This window comes from Aricia agestis, chromosome 5 (assembly GCF_905147365.1).
Source record: "Aricia agestis chromosome 5, ilAriAges1.1, whole genome shotgun sequence".
NCBI classification, from domain to species: Eukaryota; Metazoa; Arthropoda; class Insecta; order Lepidoptera; family Lycaenidae; genus Aricia; species Aricia agestis.
Genome location: NC_056410.1, coordinates 1,653,115 through 1,676,684, shown reverse-complemented (window position 1 = coordinate 1,676,684; position 23,570 = coordinate 1,653,115). Strand labels below are relative to the sequence as shown.

General features: G+C 38.3%; 2 protein-coding genes across 3 annotated transcripts in view; both read left to right on the top strand.

Annotated features, from left to right (window-relative positions):
* The window catches only part of LOC121727399 (putative fatty acyl-CoA reductase CG5065), a 34,059-nt gene extending 11,281 nt beyond the window's left edge, over positions 1-22,778 (top strand). The window contains exons 2-15 of one of the 2 annotated variants that reach the window (XM_042115231.1): positions 480-487; positions 12,138-12,302; positions 13,821-13,914; positions 15,260-15,426; positions 16,098-16,188; positions 16,569-16,714; positions 16,993-17,102; positions 17,715-17,786; positions 18,157-18,277; positions 19,064-19,186; positions 19,904-20,023; positions 20,483-20,634; positions 20,850-20,955; positions 22,195-22,778. In XM_042115231.1, coding sequence (XP_041971165.1) covers positions 12,166-12,302; positions 13,821-13,914; positions 15,260-15,426; positions 16,098-16,188; positions 16,569-16,714; positions 16,993-17,102; positions 17,715-17,786; positions 18,157-18,277; positions 19,064-19,186; positions 19,904-20,023; positions 20,483-20,634; positions 20,850-20,955; positions 22,195-22,330 — 1,575 coding nt within the window. In that variant the 5' untranslated portion in view covers positions 480-487; positions 12,138-12,165 and the 3' untranslated portion in view covers positions 22,331-22,778. The remainder of the gene's footprint in view (positions 1-479; positions 488-12,137; positions 12,303-13,820; positions 13,915-15,259; positions 15,427-16,097; positions 16,189-16,568; positions 16,715-16,992; positions 17,103-17,714; positions 17,787-18,156; positions 18,278-19,063; positions 19,187-19,903; positions 20,024-20,482; positions 20,635-20,849; positions 20,956-22,194) is intronic. The other variant, XM_042115233.1, reaches the window with a different exon arrangement.
* On the top strand, positions 4,829-5,452 carry LOC121727040. Its single transcript, XM_042114719.1, has one exon. It carries the CDS (start codon positions 4,829-4,831, stop codon positions 5,450-5,452), a length of 624 nt encoding a protein of 207 aa, XP_041970653.1.
* Positions 22,779-23,570: the final 792 nt, after the last annotated feature.

Genomic DNA, 23,570 nt, shown 5'->3' with positions numbered 1-23,570 from the left:
TTGTCCCTCGGGCATCCCTGAGATCATATCAAAGGGTTTTCGTGGTTAATTACCACTGTTGATCCTGGCGACACAGGAGTTGCAGTGGTGGGAATGTGTGGTGGGCCATTTGCCCGTTTAAAAAAAAAAAGTGGTTAAACAGGCCCTTAGCGTCTTAAATAGGCACAAAAAATGATATTAAGTACATGTTGTAGCAATTCCACGCTAAGTAGGTACTACAATTTTTAATATTATAAAGAGGAAGGTTTGTTTTGCAAATCATTAAAGCTCTGTGGCTCAATGGTTGAGTGTGTGGCAGCTCGAACCGGGGGTCGCGGGCTCGAATCCCGCCGACGGAACAAAAATTTTTCATTGTTCCCGGGTCTGATGATCCGGATGTGTATTAAATATGTGAATGATATAATAAAAATCTTGAATATATGCATAGTATACAAGTATTAAATAAAATATTTCCGTTGTCTGGTACCTGTAACTCAAGTCCTTCAGGTACTTAGCACGGGGCCAGACTGACATGGTGTGTAGCGTCCATAGATATTTAAAAAATACTGCGTAATTATTGGCCGATTTTCTCAAAATTTTCTTACACAAACGTAGAGCAGATCTCGAGGAATTTAATTTTGCTCGTACGCAGTCGCGGGAAGTCAGTCTTATTTTTTTTTAGGGTTCCGTACCTCAAAAGGAAAAAACGGAACCCTTATAGGATCACTTTGTTGTCCGTCTGTCCGTCCGTCCGTCTGTCAAGACCCTTTTTCTCAGGAACGCGTGGAGGTATGAAGCTGAAATTTATATCAATTACTCAGGTCTACTGTCCCTTGAAGCTGTGAAAAAATCAAACTTCTAAGCCAACGCAATCAAAAGATACAGCCGTTTATGCCGCAAATTTTCGACACTTGCAAGGGAATCAAAACCTACAGGGTGCTTCCCGTGAACTCAGAATCTTGAAATTTGGTACGAAGCAACGTCTTATAGCATAGATAAAGGAAAAATTACGAAAACCATAAATTTTTAGTTACATCACATAATATATTTTTTTTTAATAATTTTAAACTTACTACCCATTTCCTCATAAACGCGTAGAGGTATTAAATTGAAATTCATACCAAATACTCAGGTCTATAATACCTTTAAGCTGTCGGAACCCTCGGTGCGCGAGTCCGACTCGCACTTGGCCGGTTTTTTTAAATGTAATAAGGGGGCAAACGAGCAAACGAGTCACCTGATGGAAAGCAACTTCCGTCGCCCATGGACACTCGCAGCATCTGAAGAGCTACAGGTGCGTTGCCGGCCTTTTAAGGGGTAATAGGGGAGGGTAGGGAAGGAAATAGCCAATAGGGGGTACGGAAGGGAATAGGGGAGGGTACGGAAGGGAATTGAGGAGGGTAGGGAAGGGAAAAGGGTAGGGGATTGGGCCTCCGGTAAACTCACTCACTCGGCGAAACACAGCGGAAGCGCTTACTCACGCCGGTTTTCTGTGAGGACGTGGTATTTCTCCGGTCGAGCCGGCCCATTCGTGCCGGAGCATGGCTCTCATACGTCAGATTTGTTATGTAATTATATATCAACTTATATGGTCTCGAGATATTCGACTAGTTTTAAAAAAGTAGCGATTTCGTCTGTCGTTACATCAGCAAGGACTAGTTTTTGCGGTGTTTCACAATTATTGCGGTTTCCCCGGAGGCTTCGGTCGTACGAGTCATTTAACGTGGCGTGACGCGCTGAAGCATATAGTTTGCACGAGTCATAATCTTCTTCAGGCAGCTTTTTCATGTTGATCGAGGTGGGACAACACGATTAGTTTTTGGCAAATGAAAGTAACAATACTGCACTCAAGTCATTTCATTTGCCATTATGAAAGATAAGATCGAAGTTATATTGCAATGAACGAATGAATGAATGAAAATTCTTTATTGCACCAAAACAACCTTGACATACAGAAGTTAGTAACTATTGAGTAAAAAGTACAAAAGGCGGTCTTATGGCTACAAGCAATTTCTTCCAGACGATCTTAATAAATATACAAGACGTGAGTGGAAGAATAAGGTAAGTAACATGAAAATACTTTTCGGTTTTTTTGCTTACATGGAGGCTTTAGGGCCGGAAAATTATTTGAAATACAAAAACTATGGATTAAATGTGTACTTGTGTAGCCAGATATATTAGCTAGGTTATGAAGTAGATAAGTTACAAGTTTTATTAAAATAATTTGGTAAAAATCAGTTGTCCGTATGTTACGAAATTTTACTTGTTCGATTCAATAGGACTCGACTCACGTCTTAATTATTATAGAATATATAAGAGGTAACAGACAGACAGACACACTTTCACATTTATAATATTAGTATGGAAGTATGCATACTATAGGAAGTATACAACTATAGGTTTTCGCACCAAGGATATTTTTCCCGCATACTACTACAATAAAAAGTTTATAAGTTAAGTTAAAAAACTGATGATTTATACTTTTAAAAGCATCTGTGTGAATGAGGTCCTAACTAAACGTGGTGCCTATTTCCAACTTTGATTTCAACATTTCCCTAACCATTTTCCTCAATTTCTATTTGAAAATTTTGTTAAGTAATAACTTTGCTGTCGTCCTTGTATTAGATAATACTAGCTGTTTGACCGAGCTTTGCTCGGTATCTGATAAAAATTACATTTTCTAGAAATGATTCCTAGCGACATACAAAATATATGGACGAAAAGCTTGCGAAAAGCCCATAGATAATTAAAATTACATTAATCTATAAGTACTTACTAATATTATAAAGGGAACAAATAGAATGACCACCATAAAAGGCTCTGATACCCCTTAGAGCTTAGGGTGTCAAAGCATTTTATGGTGGTCTTCTACGTCTAGGCCTTAGCTTAAGCTATGATACCCAAAAATAATTACTTAACACCAAAAATATAAAGTCTACTGGCAATACTACTGAACCTATTTTGCTGAAAGGTATGGAGAAATTTTTAGTCCCGAAAAAGGACATAGGATACTTTTATCCCAGAATGTACGGTTCCCAAGCGATAAAAGTATTTTGGCACAAGGAGTTGCGGGCTTCATCTAGTAAAAATTAAAAATAAAACCACATCATATGGTTGTTTAATCTGACATTAATCGTGGAGGAGGGCGCGTGGTTGCGATACACATACCCGGCGGGGGCCCGGCCGCGCCGGTTGCTCAACCAGGCCGACTTCCCCAAGGTTATCCGTAGCTTTACATATGCTTTTCGGGGCTGTACTTTTACCGAGCTACTTCTGGTGGATTATGTTTGTTAGGGTCATAATGTTAAAATATTTTTCACATGAAAGGTCATGAAAGAGTAAGCAACATGAAATTATGCACACGTGTTTCTTTTAATGTTGGCATCTGTGTTTCGCCGAGTGAGTGAGTTTACTGGAGGCCCAATTTCCTTCCCTGTCCTCCCCTTTTCCCTTCCATTTTCATCCCTACCCTTCCCTGTTACCCTATTCCCTCTTAAAAGGCCGGCAACGCACCTGCAGCTCTTCTGATGCTGCGAGTGTCCATGGGCGACGGAAGTTGCTTTCCATCAGGTGACCCGTTTGCTCGTTTGCCCCCTTATTTCATAAAAAAAAAAATGATAACATCACTAATTGTATTTAGAAGCATTTTCACGGTAGATGGATTAGCCGACTTTCAAAAAGGAGGTTACATATTATACAACCGGCGGTTTTTTAACGATTTAAGAATATTTAACTGTAAGAAATTCTTATTTTTATTTGTGAGGTGAATTCTGTACTTACTAGATTATTTGAATTAAGTGACGATATTATTATCAGCATTCATCTGTAATACTGCGTACTGCGTACACTAGTAGTGCCTGTAGTGAAAAACAAAACGGGTGACACATCCGATATGAACTAAAAAAAATGGACAATCCCCATTGGGGATTGTCCATTTTTTTTTTAATTTTGCTCATTACAAAAACATTTCGAGGAATAAGGTCAGTGATCGTTTTTCTGTATATAAACGAAAAAAATACCTATTAGTTACTTATATTTTTGAACAAATACGTTTAACCTTTGTTTGACCTTCAATGGCGTTAAATTAGCAATAAATTCGACCAACATTACGTTTCGAACTTTTGGTAAGCTTCTCGTATCAGCTTTCACATAATGAGAACTTGCATTTGACGAACCAGCCATTATAAATAAGATTGAAAGGAAATTTAAAACATATGCAGAGGTCAATTGGCGGCCGATGATGACGTCAGAGCAGAACTTTAAAAATTTATTGAGAAAAAACTAGCCAATGAATTTCAAAATTATTTAATTTATATTCTTAAAATACCCTATTTTAACGAAAAAAAATATAAAAAGTACATGTGATTTTTTTTGGACAATGCCCATTACCGGCCCATATCTCTCACTTCTACCGCGGCGAAGGTGCTTGACAGTGTGTTGAATGGTTTTCTTGCCGAGTATATCGAGGTCAGCGATGCTCAGTTAAACACGCTGTCAAGTATTACACCGCGAGGAGGACGCCGGTATACGCATGCTTCCTCGACTTGTCGAGGGCTTTTGACCTGGTTGCCTACGATATCCTGTGGAACAAGTTGAGGGGCTCGGGTGTGCCGGACCAGTACACCGCCCTCTTCAAATACTGGTATGCTCACCAGACAAACCGAGTGAGATGGGTCGATACACTGTCGGATGAGTATATAATGAACTGTGTGTGTGTGAGCTTGAAGGGTTGAGCTCCCCATTACTGTTCAACCTTTATGTAAATCAGCTTATCGAGGAACTGAGCAGCACATATGTCGGCTGCCACATAGACGGAGTGTGTGTCAATAACATAAGCTACGCGGACGACATGGTTCTGCTCAGTCCCTCGATAAGCGGACTTAGAGAACTCCTGTCGATTTGTGAGAGATACGCGGAGGCGCACGGCCTGAAATATAACTCTAATAAGAGTGAAATACTCATATTCAAGGCACTGAAACAACAGCCCAGGCGTGTGCCTCCAGTCTATCTTAATAGGGTGGCTCTTAAGGTCGTCGATAGCTTTAAGTATCTCGGTCACATTGTAACCAGTGACTTACGAGATGACAGCGACATAGAGAGGGAGCGCAGGGCGTTGGCGGTGAGGAGTAACATGCTCGCCCGCCGGTTTGCTCGCTCCACTGCAGACGTCAAAATAACTCTATTTAAGGCGTTCTGTCAGTCTTTTTATACGAGCGGCCTGTGGGTGTCATACACGAGTCGAGCCTACAACGTTCTGCGCGTGCAGTATAACAACGCTCTTAGGATGCTGTTGCGACTGCCGTGGCGCTGTAGCGCATCAGGGATGTTTGCGGAGGCCCGTACTGATGGCTTTCACGCTATCATGCGCAAAAAAGCCGTCTCCCTGCTGCAACGTGTTCGCAACTCTCGGAACAGCATCCTAAAAATGATTGCAAGTAAACCAGATTGCCCTATTCAAAGGCACTGGGCCTAAAATAGTCGTATAATATTGTTACTAACAATACTAACATAGATTAAGTCATGCATTGTTACTAATACATCTACTAATATTTTTATGGGTTGATGAAGCCTGAAATAAACATATTTTATTTTTATTTATTTTAATACGAGTAATTAGTGATAATAATAATTATTAAATCCTTTCTCGATGAAGGGAATATTCAACTTAAAAATAATTTTTCAATTCGAACCAGTAGTTCCTGAGATTAGCGCGATCAAACAAACAAAATTCGGCTTTTTAAAATAATAGTAAATATGCCTCTGCAAAATATGTACACGTGCACGATTTTCACTATTTCACAAATTGCAAAAATATGTAATAAACTTAATAGTTGTGGATCGGGTTTAGACATTTCGTTACTCGCGCACGGAACAATTTCAAAACCGCATATTATATATATATATATATATATATATATATATATATATATATATATATATATATATATATATATATATATATATATATATATATATATATATATATTTTTTTTTTTTTTTTTAAATTAAATAAGGGGGCAAACGAGCAAACGGGTCACCTGATGGTACCGTCGCCCATGGACACTCGCAACATCAGAAGAGCTGCAGGTGCGTTGCCGGCCTTTTAAGAGGGTATACGCTCTTTTCTTGAAGGTTTGCAGGTCGTATCGGTCCGGAAATACTGCTGGTGACAGCCCATTCCAGAGTTTTACAGTGCGCGGCAGAAAGTTACGCGAAAAACGCACTGTGGAAGACTGCCACTCATCAAGGTGATGAGGATGGTATGTTTTTCGCGTGGGACGATAGCGAAAAGTTGCAGGTGGTATGATTCCGAACAATTCCTCAGAGCACTCCCCGTGATACAGCCGATAGAGGATGCAGAGTGAAGCAACATCTCGGCGTAATTCCAGGGGGTCCAAGCTGTTTGAAACACTATGGCAGTCAACAATTCGAGCAGCCCTTCGTTGGATACGATCCAGAGGGAGCAGTTGGTATTTTGGCGCCCCTGCCCAGAGATGAGAACAATATTCCATATGAGGCCGAACCTGCGCCTTGTAGAGTTGTAGGCGTTGGTCCGGACTGAAGTACTGTCTCGCTCTGTTAAGAACGCCAAGCTTCTTCGAGGCTAATTTGGCCTTACCCTCAAGATGATATCGAAACTGGACTTCGCTCGATATGTTGACGCCAAGTATCTCAATGCTAGGGGAGATGGTTAAAGATGTGCCCTCGAAACGAGGATAAACGACCATTGGTGACTTTTTAGTGGTGAACGCGCAGACTTGTGTCTTGGCGGGGTTGAATTGGACTAAGTTACGTCTACCCCATTCAGAGACCTTCTCCAATGAATTCTCCACCTTAGACACAAGTTCGTTTCGACTCTCAGTGACATTTTGCCGAGAAATATTAGGGGAGCCGGTATATACAGCATCACCTGTACTATCATCCGCATAGCAATGAATGCCTTTGGTTTGTAACATGTCATTGATATGCAGTATGAATAGAGTAGGCGATAGCTGAGGGACACCAGCATTAACAGACTGAGTTTCCGAGCATTCGCCGTCAACTACGACCTTTATGCTTCTGTCTGCTAAGAAACTAGTGACCCACTTACATAATTTCTCGGGCAGCCCGAGAGCATATATATATATATATTATGCGTAAAGGTGCGTTGCACCATACGCTAGCTGAGTCATATTTTGTATATTTACAGACCATGGAGTCTCCGGCCATTAGAAGCAATTTTGAAAATAAACAGGGTATAAACTAAGTGATAACTTTAGGGGGTGAATAGGGCCCATAATATAATATAGACCTTGCTATGAGAGTATCAGCGCTGTCTGACTGATGATAATACATCTACAATCTACATGTTAATAAAAATTACTATTTTAAAGCATAAATCAATAGGCGTGATAGTTTTCCCGTAAAATGTACCACAAAATGTAAAGATTGTGGGATATATTACGTACGTGTACGCAAATAAAGTCATGTCACAAGTACGAGTTCAAATGTTGACCTCGTTGTCGAGATGAACAATAGTGACTACGTGATTGTTAAAAACACATCTCTTATTATTTATTATGATGGTTTACACAAACATTTTGTTATTGCAACTTGAAATAACGTTGGATAACTACGTAATACTTAGGTATAGCACATGGACGTAAGTTGTGACCTATTATGTGGTTAGGTAGCCTACCTTAATAATAAAATATTCATCGAATCGGAAAAAAGTCGTTGTATAAAAAAATATATCCACAGCCGAACATAATATAACCTCCTCTTTTTTTGAAAGTCAGTTAAATATACAGTACCTAAATGTTTTAAATTTAAAAATCATATCAAAGGGTTCTCGTGGTTGGTTACCACTGTTGATCCTGGCACCGTTGCAGTGGTGGGAATGTGTGGTGGGCTTTGCCCGTTATAGCAATTTAACTATAATGGATAATTTAACACTAACATACCTAGATAGGTTTCTTATTGTTCGGTTTAGATATTCACTTCTTAACACGATAAAATAACTTTTTTCTTACATATTGTGTAGAGTCTCTGATAACTTTATTGGTCAATATAATATTATGATTGCAATGACGATGGTTATGAAAGCATATCCTAAACGTAGGAAAATGAAGTCAAGGTCTTTTCACCGAATATTATTATTAAAGTATTGTTACCTCCGTATGGTTACTTGTCAGCTTTATTTTGCAACGGAAATGTGAATCTACGCAGATTATTATAATGGTGCTTCCTCACCGCGAGCATTCACGTGTAATGTAACATTTTTAGATTCTACTTTGAGCATTATAACACCGACGAGCGTTTACGTGTAATGTAACGTTACAGATTCGACTTTGAGCATTATAACACCGACGAGCGTTTACGTGTAATGTAACGTTACAGATTCGACTTTGAGCATTATAACACCGACGAGCGTTTACGTGTAATGTAACGTTACAGATTCGACTTTGAGCATTATAACACCGACGAGCGTTTACGTGTAATGTAACGTTACAGATTCGACTTTGAGCATTATAACACCGACGAGCGTTTACGTGTAATGTAACGTTACAGATTCGACTTTGAGCATTATAACACCGACGAGCGTTTACGTGTAATGTAACGTTACAGATTCGACTTTGAGCATTACACAGCAAGTTGACTTCACTGTCTAGTCACGTAGCATTGATGTTACAAGTTGTATCAAGATATTACACATTGTATCATTACAAGGTGCGCATGGTAATGCTCGGCTCTCCTCCCTCACTAATGTAATTCTCGACTGTGTAATATTACATTACAAGCGAATGCTTCCAATGAGGGAGCACCTTTATGATGTGGTGTATAAAAACAGACAGATTGTCATAGAAGACAAAAAAATATTGTACATAATAATTTTGTATTGTTGGCCACCTGTTGGCCCTTTACTATTCTTCATTGTTTAAGTATGTTGTTGTAATGTTGCAAAACTCTACCAAAATATAAATGACTACGGTACATAAAAACTGCTAGACTGTCACATACAAATATACATACAAATCAATAATCATTAATAGATCAAGGCACATCATAATACAATATTTCGTAGCCAGACCCTTAAGTTCAAACATTATTAATTTTATTTGTTTTATTGCAAAACTTTACCAACATAAATATCTATTATCATTTATCATGAATGAATCAACATGAATGATGTGGTTCATAAAACTGACATATTGTCATAGACAAACCATTATAATAAATTGTTCACATACCTTAGCAGCAGAGAAGACAGGTTAAGTATATCTATTGCGTTAGTAGTATGGTAAACCAAATTATAATTATTTATTAATGCGTACCTACGCTGCGTTCACCTCGGCCTAGAGAAGATACATCCCATACTATTGTTCTTCTTGTACTTAAATAAGGTTGGGTTGCACCAGAGGCGTGGTTAAAGTTAAAGTTATGGCTATAGTTAAGGCTAATTTAACTTTAACCTCAACTTTGACCTCAGAATTTGACAGAAGACGTCGCTGGTCCGACAAGGCTTTATAAGAACGTGGGCGGGGGCGCTGCTGGTAAAGGAGAACTGTCAAAATGGCGTTTTTGTATGATGACAGCGTTAGTTCCTTTTTTCGCTACGTGCATTTAAAGCCTTGTCGAGCTCTATGGTTATGTTTGTTGAGCCTGATGAACCTGGACCTACGCCATTTTGTCGAGTTTTGTCAATTCTGTGTATGTTATTTGTACCGTAGTTTGTACCATAATATTAATGTCTTATTTTTATATATATACGTTGATAGTGTGTATAACACGTGAACGCGTACAAAAAGTGTCCGGTCATCTTGCGGCCTTGCGCCCGCGGTCAAGTACGCGTTACGTCACACGGCATACGGCGCGTCAACGGACAACAGACGGTTTCCGAAATTCTCCCACTTTCTAGGTCATGGTCGATGCCCGTCACCACTTTATATCCCCACGTAACTTATATTCTGTTAGTATTCCGCTGATCACATATGTAGCAAATAGCTGTTGTGTTTTTAGGGTTCCGTACCCAAAGGGTAAAACCGGCCAATTGCTAGTTTTTGAAAATGTTTGTATGGCCAATGTATGTAGATATATTATAACGTGTTTTACACTACTTACAACATCATCTCAGTTACTTTCAATTTTCAAAGGAATTTGAACGAAAAGTTCCTTTATTTATTTATTTATTTATTTTTTTATGAAAGAAGGGGGCAAACGAGCAAACGGGTCACCTGATGGAAAGCAACTTCCGTGGACACTCACAGCATCAGAAGAGCTGCAGGTGCGTTGCCGGCCTTTTAAGAGGGAATAGGGTAATAGGGAAGGGTAGGGATGGGAAGGGAAGGGAATAGGGGAGGATAGGGAAGGGAATTGGGCCTCCGGTAAACTCACTCACTCGGCGAAACACAGCGCAAGCGCTGTTTCACGCCGGTTTTCTGTGAGAACGTGGTATTTCTCCGGTCGAGCCGGCCCATTCGTGCCGAAGCATGGCTCTCCCACGTATATTATACTTCGCCGAATAAATTTTTTTAGTTGATCGACTATTACTCAATAACTTATGAAGTCTTCTTAGCCGTGATAGTTTTCCTTTTAAATTCAGCATAATATTTCCTACTTTCGTGATTTCACATTTCCAGAAGCAACCGTTTAGCTGGTAGAAGTGGGGGACACTGGACTCTAACGATTTTTTACCCTTTAAAACTTAATATTTCACAAACGGATCCCTAAATCGGAATCCTTAATTATATTTGTATACTTTAATAAATATTAAGTAATAAAATTAAAATAAAATTATTAATTAAATTAATTTAAAAATTATTATAGGTCACATATTTGGCCAATTTTTGCTCTATAACGGTAGGGAACCCTTCGTGAGCGAGTCCGACTCGCACTTGGCCGATTATTTTATATTCATTGTCTTCAAATAGTACCTACATAACTGAAATTTATAATATTTTGTTAGTATTCACGAATACAGTAGACTCTAATTTTTTTAGAGCTTTTGAGTTTTAAACTTCGTTATCTACAAAATGTTGAAATAAGTATATAAAAAACCGGCCAAGGCGAAGGGTTCCGCAGCAGCAATAAGGTTTTATAAAATTAAAAGGTTTTTGATTTATTTTTATATTTCAGTTGATTTAATGAAAGTTAAATTGAGGTTTACCATTTATGACGTATAAAAAAAGTACTAGGCTTGTTAGATCTCGTTCAAACCAATTTTCGTTGGTAGCTTTTATAGTAATGTAGGTACATCTTATATTTTTTTTAGAATTATTATGCTTTTTCTTTAGAAGTTAGAGGGGGGGGGGGCGGCACCCATTTTACCACTTCGGAAGAGTCTCACTCGCAAACTATTCAGGTTAGAAAAAAATGATATTAAAAACCTCAATATGATTTTTAAGACCTATCCACAGATACCCCACACGCATAGGTTAGATGATTAGAAAAATTTTTTTTTGTTTCAGTTGTACCTATTGGTAAGACCGTTTCACAACCCATGGGCGATGCGTTTAATAAAATATATGTAGGTACGGATACTAAGCCTGTTAAAGTTAACGCACGAATTATAGTATCACAATATTATCTCTTTCGTTTTCTATAAAAAACAAAATCGCTTTTCTTCCCTCATGTCCCTTTGTTCCCTTTAATCTTTAAAACTACGCAACGGATTTTGATGATTCTTTCAGTGTTAGATAGCCCATTCATTGAGGAAGGCTATAGGCTATATTTTATCACGCTTAGACTAATATGAGAATGTGGAAAAGACGGGGAAAATTATTTGAAAGGGCTTATCTCGCGAACTAAGTACTAGAGCATTTTTTACGTTATTTGGCACAGATAAGAAGTAGACCACGTGAAGGCTATCGATTTTATAATCATTTTTTCAGTGGCTATATATTTTATACCCGTGCGACGCCGGGGCGGGTCGCTAGTTCATAATAAGATGTTTTTCATAATGAAAGAGAAGTCATGACATTTTAACAAGCTGTTAGCACTAACAGACGTTGGTGAAACTGGGACTAAACCAACCAAAAAAAGACAATAGAATTTCTTTTGTCTTTGCACATTATTATACCTACACATATTTATGTTCGATAAGACTAGCTTCTGGTCTAAAAAGTTCCTTCTTCAGGTTGTGCCTTACAGCTTTCTGTTAGCTTTTACAATAAAAAATAATGAGAATATCCTGTTCCAGCCTTCAAGATGTCGTCAGAAGGCTACTCGGAGGTGGAGCTGGAGGCCATGCCGGACCGGATATCGGCCACCTTCTCTGGCGTCCGGCTCTTCGTCACCGGCGGAACCGGATTCATGGGGAAGGTGCTGGTGGAGAAGCTTTTGAGGTATGTAATCCATACTAATATTACAAATTCGAAAGTGTGTCTGTCTGTCTGTTACCTCTTCACGCCCAAACCGTTGAATCGATTTTACTAAAATTTAGTATGGAGATACTTTGGGCCCCGAGAAAGGAAATTGGATGCTTTTTATCCCGAAAAATGTACGGTCCCGCGCGATAAACGAAGTTTTGTAGAGTTGCGGTACATAATATTAAAATAATACGAGCTGGTATGTTATGAAGATTTTTATGGTTTGTTGCCAGTATGTTTGTTGTTGTCAATAAGGAAAACGCATATTGCGAAGGAGCCCATGCATTATTTTGAAATAGAAACTATTGTAATTTTTGCCTCTTTACCTTCACATTCAAAATTTACATCCACATCAAAATTCATCAAATTCACAGCTCTGTTTTGAGTGTGAAGAGAGAGAAGGACGGACATAATTCCGAATTTTAAATATAAGATTAGAATATAATATTTTAAATATTATATTTCAACATTAAATGGTTCATAGATTATTATAGATCTTTTATGTACATATAAATTAAAATAAACCCATAAATTAATATGATCATATTGTTCTTTGTTCGTGTTGTTTTACTGTGCACCTAGGTCACATCCTTTAATGGCGGTGATACAAATTACGAGTTTCGTGAGATGACTATTATATTGTTTCATGGAGGTTCTTACAATATAATTATCTAGAAGAGGAAAATTACAAATGAAAATGAGAATAGCGACTGATAGAGGAAAAATACCGATTTCATAACTGTATAATATCTAGTAATAGGGCCACAACCTTGCATAATAAATGTGAAATAGTTTAAAAATTCACAAAACTCTTGTGAAGATGACTTGCAGTTCGTTATTTTTAGGGTTGCGTACCCAAAGGGTAAAAACGGGACCCTATTACTAAGACTTCGATGTCTGTCCGTCTGTCTCCAGGCTGTAACTCAAGAAAGGTAATAGCTAGAGAGTTGATATTTTCACAGATTGTGTATATTTATTGCCGCTATAACAACAAATACTAAAAACAAAATAAAATATATATTTAAGGGGGTCTTCCATACAACAAACGTGATTTTTTTAGCCTTTTTTGCTCTATATCCATAATGGCAACAGGTAGGTACTTGAATTTTCTACAAAATCCTTAGTTATATGTGTACTTTAATATTTAATAATAATGTTAAAATAAAATAAAAAAGTTAGGGTGGCTCCCATACAAAAACATAGTTTTTGGTCTAATTTTGCTCTATACTGGTACGGAACCCTTCGTGCGCGAGTCCGACTCGTACTTGGCCGATTTTTGTCTTTCGTTCAACATTTAGAAATTTGTTAATTGGCCTATATTGGCAAGAATAAATGAAATATGAAGTGTTTCGTTTATTCTTACTGGAAAATATTGCTATCGGTTACTATCGTAGTGTCTTAACCTCTTGAAACCCATTGTGATTCCATAACAAAGATTTGAGAGTTTTGGAAATAAATTAATTCAATAAGCTTATAAGCCATTTTGATTTTCAGGAAATGTCCCGACATCGGTAAAATTATTTTGCTCGTGCGAGAGAAGAAGGGCAATCCGCCGGCGAAGCGACTAGAGGATATGCTTAATGATGAGGTATGGATACCTTTTTAATAGAAAAATAAGATGTAAATAGTGTTAAGATTTGCAGACGTTTTACTTATACGACAAGGAAAACTGAAAAAACTACCTACAACTATACCGACTAGTGTACATTTTGCTACTAGGGATAAAAGTACAGAGAAATGAATTAAAGAAAAGCAAGAATGTTATAAGGCTATTTTGCGTGTGTAGGTTCTTCAGTAATTTTTTACTTATATAAGGAAAGAATGAAACAAAAGCAAGCGGATATTTGTGCAATTACATCGAATTGCAAATTAACGCATTAAACGGCTGAGAAGGCAATTATACTACAATCTACATGGATAAAGATCGGGTAAACTTTTGTTGAACATATCTGTGACGAAACCGCTGTCACAACCGTACCTTTGACACACATAGCCGTGTTCAAATACTCAGTAATGTCTATTCAAATAATGCGACTCGAAAACGCGAACGTCGCAATGGTGGTTTTAGCGAACTGCGAAAACCAAAGTGTTGGCAGAACACGAGGGTTGGCCTTGGCATGGTTTGTCGGTGCAATAATTCGTAGGAAAACAGGAAATTACATGGATGTCTTACGCACAATTTACTATCACGTAGAACTAGGAACGTGTCGAAATATAGAAATGAACTTGATATTTCCACTTGCCTATTCAATTGTGAATATTATGTCGTATTGTATTTCGGTGACCCCTGTGGTATGAACTTTCAGAGTTTGAGTCTCGTTAATGGGACAAAGAAGTTATTCTTCTTTCTTGGATGTATTAATAATTACATATTATTAGTGACATTAGTGTCAAGGTAAAACTTAAATATCATGTGTATTGTGTACGTATGTTATAAAAGTATTACATTTTCTGATTGGCTGGTTAAAACATCTATAAATTTTATTTATAAATTATAACATATAATATCATTATAATCGTTAAAATGCACCTATAGACAGGCAATAGTTTATTCAGAGAGACAATCCTACTGAGAATCTATATAGTTGCATCAATTATTTCTATGTAATTTTCCACCTGTGGAGAGTCAGTGACTCTTAGAAGTTAGACTGCCAGCCATAGACCATAGCCATAGACGGACCGTTAAAGTTGAAGTCGGGACTCGGGACCGACTGCTCTAAAGCGGTCGCGACAGCTCAAGAACTGCTCGAGCGGCAAGTTCATATCTGCAGACTGCAATACACGGAGTATTGCCGATATGAACTTAGTATGGAAACTGCAGATCGCCGTGCGGGAACCGGCTTTACTGCACTAATTCTTAGTGGGACTGCTCGTTAAAAATTAGAGCAATTATAACTTATAACGCCCCCATCATTCGTGACATATTTTTCTAGCTGTTCGCGAAGCTGCGGGAAGCGAAGGGTGGTGTGCAGCCGCTGATGGAGAAGATGGAGGTGGTGGTGGGCGACGTGATGCAGCCCGACCTCGGCATCTCCAAGGCCGACCGCCAGATGATCATAGACGACGTCGACATCATCATACACGCTGCGGCTACCATCAGGTATGAGGATCCTAGCTGTTGCGCCTACTAGCGTATTATGACGCTAACTGTTGTGGGATAAGGATAAGAGCGTCCGTGGCCTTCGGTTTGCACTTCTAGAGGGCGCAGGTTCGAACCCGGGTGGAGGCGCTCGTACGGTGAAGGAAAACATCGTGAGGAAACCCGCACAAAGTAATTGGTCCCAGACGTATTGATTAGTTCTTTCCTCTGGACTAGGACGGCTATGATGCGTCAATACGGACATTTAAAAGTCTTGTCCCAGGCACTACAGTATTTGAGGAGTGGTTACTTCGCTCTGAAAAATACTGTATAAGTCATCCACAACGGATGTAAAGGCCTAGTTTTTTTGTTGTGGGATACCTTTTGTTTTGACTATAAAGATTTAACTGTCCTTTAGATTCTTGGGTTATTTCTACACACCGTCAAGTTGCGTTGCGCTTCGTTTCGTTACATTTGATTTAAAGTTTAATGTAGATTTTTTATTTAAATGAAATAGGTATCATAATATTATTTATCTTGTTCTTCTGGCACCTTCACTTGTGATTATAATATTATATTATTTATTAAAGATACATAGTAGGTACAACTTCTAAAAGAATTTATTTAAATTATTATTATTATATCCGGATCATTCCTTTCGTACTGTGTAATCATACCGTCATATATTTCAGATTCGATGAAGAGTTGAAGAAAGCGGTGCTGATGAACGTCAGGGGAACCAAACTGGTGATAGAACTGGCCAAACAGTGCAAGCACCTCAAAGTTAGTACCGTAGCTATGTATACAAAATATGCTAGTTACCCAAATCCTACACCTAGAGGTAATAATATGTGACTTCGGACATGTACAGTGACGTGATTCGGATACATTTTTTTTATAAATAAGGGGGCAAACGAGCAAACGGGCCACCTATTGGAGAGCAACTACCGCCGCCCATGGACACTCGCAACATAAGAAGAGCTGCAGGTGCGTTGCCGCTGAGGGAATACGTTCTCTTCTTGAAGGTTTGCAGGTCGTATTGATCCGGAAATACTGCTGGTGACAATTCCACAGTTTTATCTGTTTAAAATTTTCCTGTACCTAGTCTCAAACAGTAGAGATGATAAACCAATGACTTATGTAACCACTTTAACCACCCACAGCTGCTGATGCACGTGTCGACGGCGTACTGCCACCTGCACGAGAAGCTGCTGGAGGAGCGGCCGTACCCGCCGCCCGCCGACCCGCACAAGGTCATCGACGCCATGGAGTGGATGGACGAGGAAACAGTCGCCACCATCACGCCCAAGTCAGTTACTGTGATGATAAGCATCCGCGTAATCATGTTTATACTTTATTCACCAGTGACTGTCAAGAGGGGTCCTCTTGACGGACGCTTAAGACTTAACCCTAGAATGCATGATTTTTATTTCGGCTTCAAAAAATATATAACTATATTAGCTACAGTATATGATACTATTTCTTGGAAAAATATTTAAAAAAGGTAGGTTTTCAGTCGCCGCGCTCAAAACCCGTTATAAAAGCTATGGAATAGCTTAAAAGCTTGAATTTTTATAAATATTGTAGAGTGCTGAGCAAGCTCCCGAACTCGTACGCGTTTACGAAGGCTCTGGGAGAAGCCTTGGCCGTGGAGGCCATGGAACACATACCCGTCATGGTCCTGCGACCCTCGATTGGTAAGTCTGTTAAACATCAAAATTCAAAACACCTCAAAGTATCTCCATACATAAAAAAAAGTTGTTATTTTTAAGAGTTGTTATTGTTAGGAAGTAATAGATAGACAAGCATAAGTAGGTAGGTGTAGTGTATTGATAAATAAAGATGTGCCCCGCCTACTTGGGTAGGTAGTAGGGAGAGTGGGGAGTGGTCGCTCGACTTCGTTCTGACGATCACTTCTTCTATCAGCTACGAGCCCGAGTGGTGGTGTTGAGTGATACCTATAACAATATTCTGTGTTTTACTCTCCCTAAAAGAATGTACAAATTGTACAGTAGGTATGGATGGAATTGGATAATCTATGTCATAACTTTAGGTACTATCAAAAAAGTTGATTTCTGGGCAGATAGCGGACGGACGGATTTCTGTGAATTTGGACGTGGACGTCCAAATTCACAATTAACATTGAATTGACATGATCAGACCAAATGACGTTGGTCTGTCAACTGCCTAGGAATCAATTCCTCGATTGTACATTCCTTCTACCTCTCCATAGACCTTACCTAAGTAAAAAAAATACAGCATAGTAACAAAATTACTAGTTGCTTTATAGTTCTAATTTTTCATTTCAGTGATTCCCATCTGGCAAGAGCCAATACCAGGATGGACAGACAACATCAACGGACCTACCGGACTGTTGATTGGTAAGTGTAGCATTCATTTCTCTCTTTTTCTTCAAGTCTGTTTTTCTTCTAAAGTTTCACTGTCTGGCATGGTGATGACTGAATGGTAATAGACTTCCAATTTCAAAAATTTCGAAATTATCGAACCTTCGTGATGACACCGTTGTCCTTGAAACCATCAAATGAGTCCGTCAAAATGAACAACTTTTTCTATGAGAACAATGCTGGGAACTCAAAAAAATGCCGTCTTCATACCCAGACGGATGACTGGATCAGCAATTTGTATGGGTATGACGACCGATTTTTTTTACACTAACACACTGTATAGTGGGTATTATGAACCAAAACACCTGCATCCACAATTATCCATGCCCTTTCTTGCTGCTTTCAGGTGCTGGTAAGGGCGTGATCAGGTCTATGTACTGCAAGGGTAACAGCTATGCCGACTACCTGCCCGTCGACATCTTCATCAACGGCATCATGATCTGCGCCTGGAACTACTTGACCCTAAAGTTATTACTCACTCAACCTCTTATATAACCGATACCTTATACAGAGTATAACAAAACTGAGTGATAATACTTTAGGGTGTGTATGTGTCCCCTATATAGAGTTCACTGTGAAAGTAGCAGCGCTGAAATAGCAACTTTTCTATACTATTGTAAGTATGAAAAATTCAAAACGCGGGGTCGCTTGCCCAAAAAAAAAACTTGCTTTTTCAGCATTGCTATTTTCACAGTGAGCACTTTGTAAGGAATTCATACATACACGTATTGTCACGTCTTAGTTTTGTTACACCTTGTATAGACAGTAAAAGTGCCAGCAGTTTTTTTTTGGCGAAGATTATTATTTTTTGTATAGCAATGTATGAATTTTTCCGTGAAGTACTGTAAGTACAGTAAGTACAGTAAGTATGTATAATATATACTATATAATACTACTGTATCATGTGTGTGTAGACTGTAGGGCTTTAGTCTACATTATAGCTATTCAGCAAAAAAGTTTGACAGTAATTAATAATGTTAAAGTTGGCATTATACAAGAGTGGATCACTTTCTTTTGTTTGTTTTTATATACTATTAATGTATTGTGTTAAACTAACAGGACCGACATGTATTGTTATAAAGGTCCTATAAATAAAATAGAATAAAAAAAAAAATAATGGATCAGCGCAACACGTTGCCGCAAAATATTTTTTTATGAAATAGTATAAAACAGAACTACGACTTTTCAACACCGTAGAATGTGCGCTTGTCGCACCTTCATGCCTTCTCTTTCTAACACAACGTTTTAAACAGGGACACGAAGACGACGGTTGTGAACTTCACATCGTCAGCGGAGATCAAGATCACGTGGCAGGAGATGATCGAGGCGGGCCGCGAGATCATCATGGAACGTATGCCTCTAAATGGTGTTGTATGGTAAGTAAACTTACTGTAATTTACTTCATAATCCTAAATGGTGCTATCGAAGCTTACTTATTAGGTACAGCAGTATTAGAAACTGTGGTCTAGTGGTATAGAGCGCGGTTCTTGACTCGGAGGTCGTGGGTTCGATTCCCGCGTTGGAAACATGTTATTTCCAAGTTTGGTTAGGACAGTGCAGGCTGATCACCTGATTGTCTGATAAGTAAGATGATCCATGCGTCGGATGGGCATGTAAAAAGTCGGTCCTGCGCCTGATCTCTCGCCAGTCGTGTCGGTCTTCCGTCCCACTGGGTTATGAGAGTAAAGGAATAGAGAGTGCTCTTGTGTACTGCGCACACACTTGGGCACTATAAAATTACTCCTGCGTAGCTGACCTGGTTTCAATGAAACCGGCCACCGTCACCGAAACCGGTGTGGGAGCTATTATTATTAGAAACTGTTGAAAACCAACACTCACGCGCACACAAAAACACACAATCTGCATCTCCACTCATATTGTCACAACTACAATTAACTACAGTAGATACACATACAATATTGCGTGGACGTAGAAGCTATTGAAGCTGTATGTGATCAGAATACTAGCAAATTGGATAGTTTTACGACATGAAAACGTTCCAAGTTTATTTTGTTGAACGGAAGTCATTCATACACTTTCACAAAGAATGCCAACGATTTAGTACCAATGTCTGATCAACTTTTCATACTCAGGTACCCCGGCGGTTCGATGAAGCACTCGCGGCTGCAGCACAACATCTGCGCGCTGTTCTTCCACTGGATCCCGGCCGTGCTGGTCGACATCCTGCTCTATTGTCTCGGATACGACCCTGTGTAAGTACTATCAGAGAAGTTGATTCCTATGCAGATGGGGGACCTTTGGTCGCGTTACGTCAAACACAGCCGACATTTCACAATTAACATTACATTGACATGATCCGACCAAATGACGTTGGTCTGTCAATTGCCTAGAAATCAATTTCCTCGATGGTGCATTTACCCTAGTACGTTTGATCTTGCCTTGAGGCTTGAACGGCTGATCTGTAGCTACTGGAACTTACTCATAACCTCACAATCTGTAGATTACAAAAACTTTATTGACCGTAATATTTTTTACAAACATTTTAACAAATAACGGCCCCCCAAACTAGGCGAGGCCTGTCCCCTATAATTCCACCTAATTAATTCGAGGGTGAATTGGAAAAATATTGTAATTACCTACTTAAATTATAGAGAAGTACAACAATACAAGTCACAGTGCCAACCTTTCAATTGTTGATGTTGTATTTTCAGGTTACTAAGAGTCCATCGACGCATCAGCAAAGGTTTTGATGTGTTTGAATACTACACTAACAACCAGTGGGACTTCAAATCCGATATCGCTCAGACCTTGAGAGAGAAGCTCAATCCACGAGAGAGAAGAGATTATAAGATAGACGCTGTCGGTAAGTGTAAAAGCTGTCATTCATATTTGAGAGACGGTAAACATTTCATGAATTATTGATTCTAGGTAGGCAGATGTCCCTTTGTAGTTTATAAACAGTTCTCGTCGGGCTAGTTCCCGAACCGGTGGCAGGCAACACGTAGGATGTTCTAAAAATATTTGATTCCTTATTCAGAAATAAAACTATTTTTATTTTTATGAATGTAATGTTTTCAGGTCTCGACATAATGAAATACTTCGAAGACTGCATCAGATCGGCGAGAATATTCATACTGAAGGAGTATGATGACACTCTCCCTGCAGCCAGACGGCACATGAAAGTGTAAGCCATTAAACTGATTTAGCTAATAGTGAGGGAGCCCTAGAACAAATTTTTTTGTAATTACTATACTCCACTCGGGCTAACTTGTCGCTAGCGGTCATTGCCTGCCTGTCAAAAATTTGTCATTTTCCATATAAACCGCGATTGACAAAGAAGTGTCAGAAATTGTTTATCGTGGTTTTATATGAAAAATGACAAATTTTTGACAGGGAGTCAATGACCGCTAGCGACAAGTTAGCCCGAGTGGAGTATAACAAACTAATTTTTTGTGAGTTAGTGAGCTACATTTTGATAAGACTAACAACATTTTTATTTTCGAAAAATCTCGAAAGTGGTAGTTAATAGAGATAGCAAGGATTTCATACTGTTACGTGCTAGGGTTCGAGGATTTGGAGAGAAAGACCTGGTGACTCTCTTGAAGACTTTATTAATACTAAGTCTAGGTCACACAAGCACACACTAGGTCACAACACTTAGCACTAAGTCCAAACACTAATCTCTAGGTCCAATCACTAAGCACTATCACTGTCCTAGGTCGTAGCCAAGTCGCAGGTTTCACTGGTTCACTCACTATTGATCACTTGTTGTCACTCCGAAATCGCCTCGAAGATCGCTCAGATCGAACTGAATTGCCGGGTCCTCTACCTGCGGCTATCTATATGGGTCGAGACAAGTTCGAGAACATTTTGGATCGTACTCAATTCGCGTAAACAAGTGCGGGATGTTTCTAGAGAATACGCGTACAGCTAACGCCATCTAGTATCGAGTAGGGGATTTAGGTTGTCTGTGTTCCTCTGATCAGTTTCGCTGGTTTGCCGCTAGATGGCTCTGTGTGTCCGTAACAATACTTTGACTTGATGGTCCTAAAATATGGATTGTTTTGTTTGTAGGACAAGGTTTCTCTTAAATTATATACCTATTAACCTACCAATAAACAAAAAATCTGCTGGTTAGGGTTCCGTTTTAGCTATTCACAAAAAATTAGCTTGTTAGTAATCACAAAAAAATGTTCTAGGGCTCCCGTACTATAAGTCTTTGTTTGATATTTATACTGTGCGTAAGTAATAAGTATTTAAGTTTGTTTCGGGTTTACTATCTAGAATTCTAGATAACCATTATCAACTAGTTACTTCGTTGGTCTTTTTAGCTTTGTCTAAAAACCTACAGTATAACTGTGTGCCAATTTTCAGTAACTGAAGTAAGACTTATTATTAATGCTCATCAATTTGTTCCTTCCAGAATGTGGTTCGTGGACCTGATCACTCGCTGCGTCTTCTGGTTCTTCATCGTTTACTGGCTCAGTGGATGGATATCCACCTTCTACACTTTTCTAATGGGCTCGCGGGAGACGCTCAGCACAGAGGAAATTATGTAAAGAAATTATAAAGCGCCATCTGTTTTTGACAATTGAAAGTTTGTCGAAAAACTGTCGATTGTTACCGATAGATGGCGCAGATGAGTTGTATATTTTGTTGTTATTAGTGAATCTTGTATTTGTAAATGTTGTATAGACTTCATGCCTGAATTAAATAAGACTTTTTCTAGTATTGTGTGATATAAAAATAGTCTAAATGTAGGATGTATCATGTTACCTTCCGCTACGAGGAGCGAGTATTTGAATTTGCAGGTAATGATAATAATTATGAGGACTATGTTTTTTATTTCATTTAAATCACTCTCTATTATAATTCATATAAGCATGTTTGTATAGTTTAAAACTGCTAAGTAAATAGTAAATCGTCTCTCACCAACTTGTGTTAGGTTTAGGTACTCTTATAGCTTTAATGATTTTTAAGTTTTTAAATAAATAATATGATATTCAACTTTAACTTTTATTTATGGAGCTTGCTACTATTATACTATAATTATTGCATTATTAAATTCATTATTTTATATTAAGTATCTAAATATTTCGATTTATGATAAAATGAATAAGAATTAAAAACGAGGACTTTTATTTTGTCAAGTATAAAAATGTCTAACAATCTACGAATAATAAAAAGTAAGCAAACGTAACTCCCATACTTCAACCGTTTTAAATTTGGCTCCTTTTCGAACACTAAAATATGACAATTCAGATTTATGATACCTAATTTGAAATACAAATCTGTCAAAGTTGCATATTATTTATTTCTTATAGAAATTCAGGTAAAATAACTCGAACGGACTATACTATCGATAGCAAAATACTATACTATCGATAGTAAAATATACATCAATAGCACACGCACACATTGACAGATTGAAAATGGTCACGGTCATACGACCATAGACATAATATAAATATATTATGTCTATGCATACGACAGTATATATTAAGTCTATGGTCAAAAGTAAGTAAACAAACCTATGTAAACAAATTTTAAAATGAGTTTGACAAAATTGTCATGTCAACCTGGTTGAATGTCATTCGAGTATATTACACGAAAAATGTGTACCGAACACATGCATAAATATATGCATGTATTCGGGTCACATTTTGTAGCCTTTTGGTGCACTTTTTTTGACGGAGTTACTCTTCCTTAGTTTTTATTATTATATTATTACCTATATAAGACAGAAATGTACAACTTTTTACAAAAAAAAAAAAAAAAACCTTAGGTATCCTACCTATC

Bases quoted from the DNA above. Each gene is read 5' to 3' on its own strand.
- LOC121727040 (XM_042114719.1), top strand. From the start codon at position 4,829: ATGGTTCTGCTCAGTCCCTCGATAAGCGGACTTAGAGAACTCCTGTCG.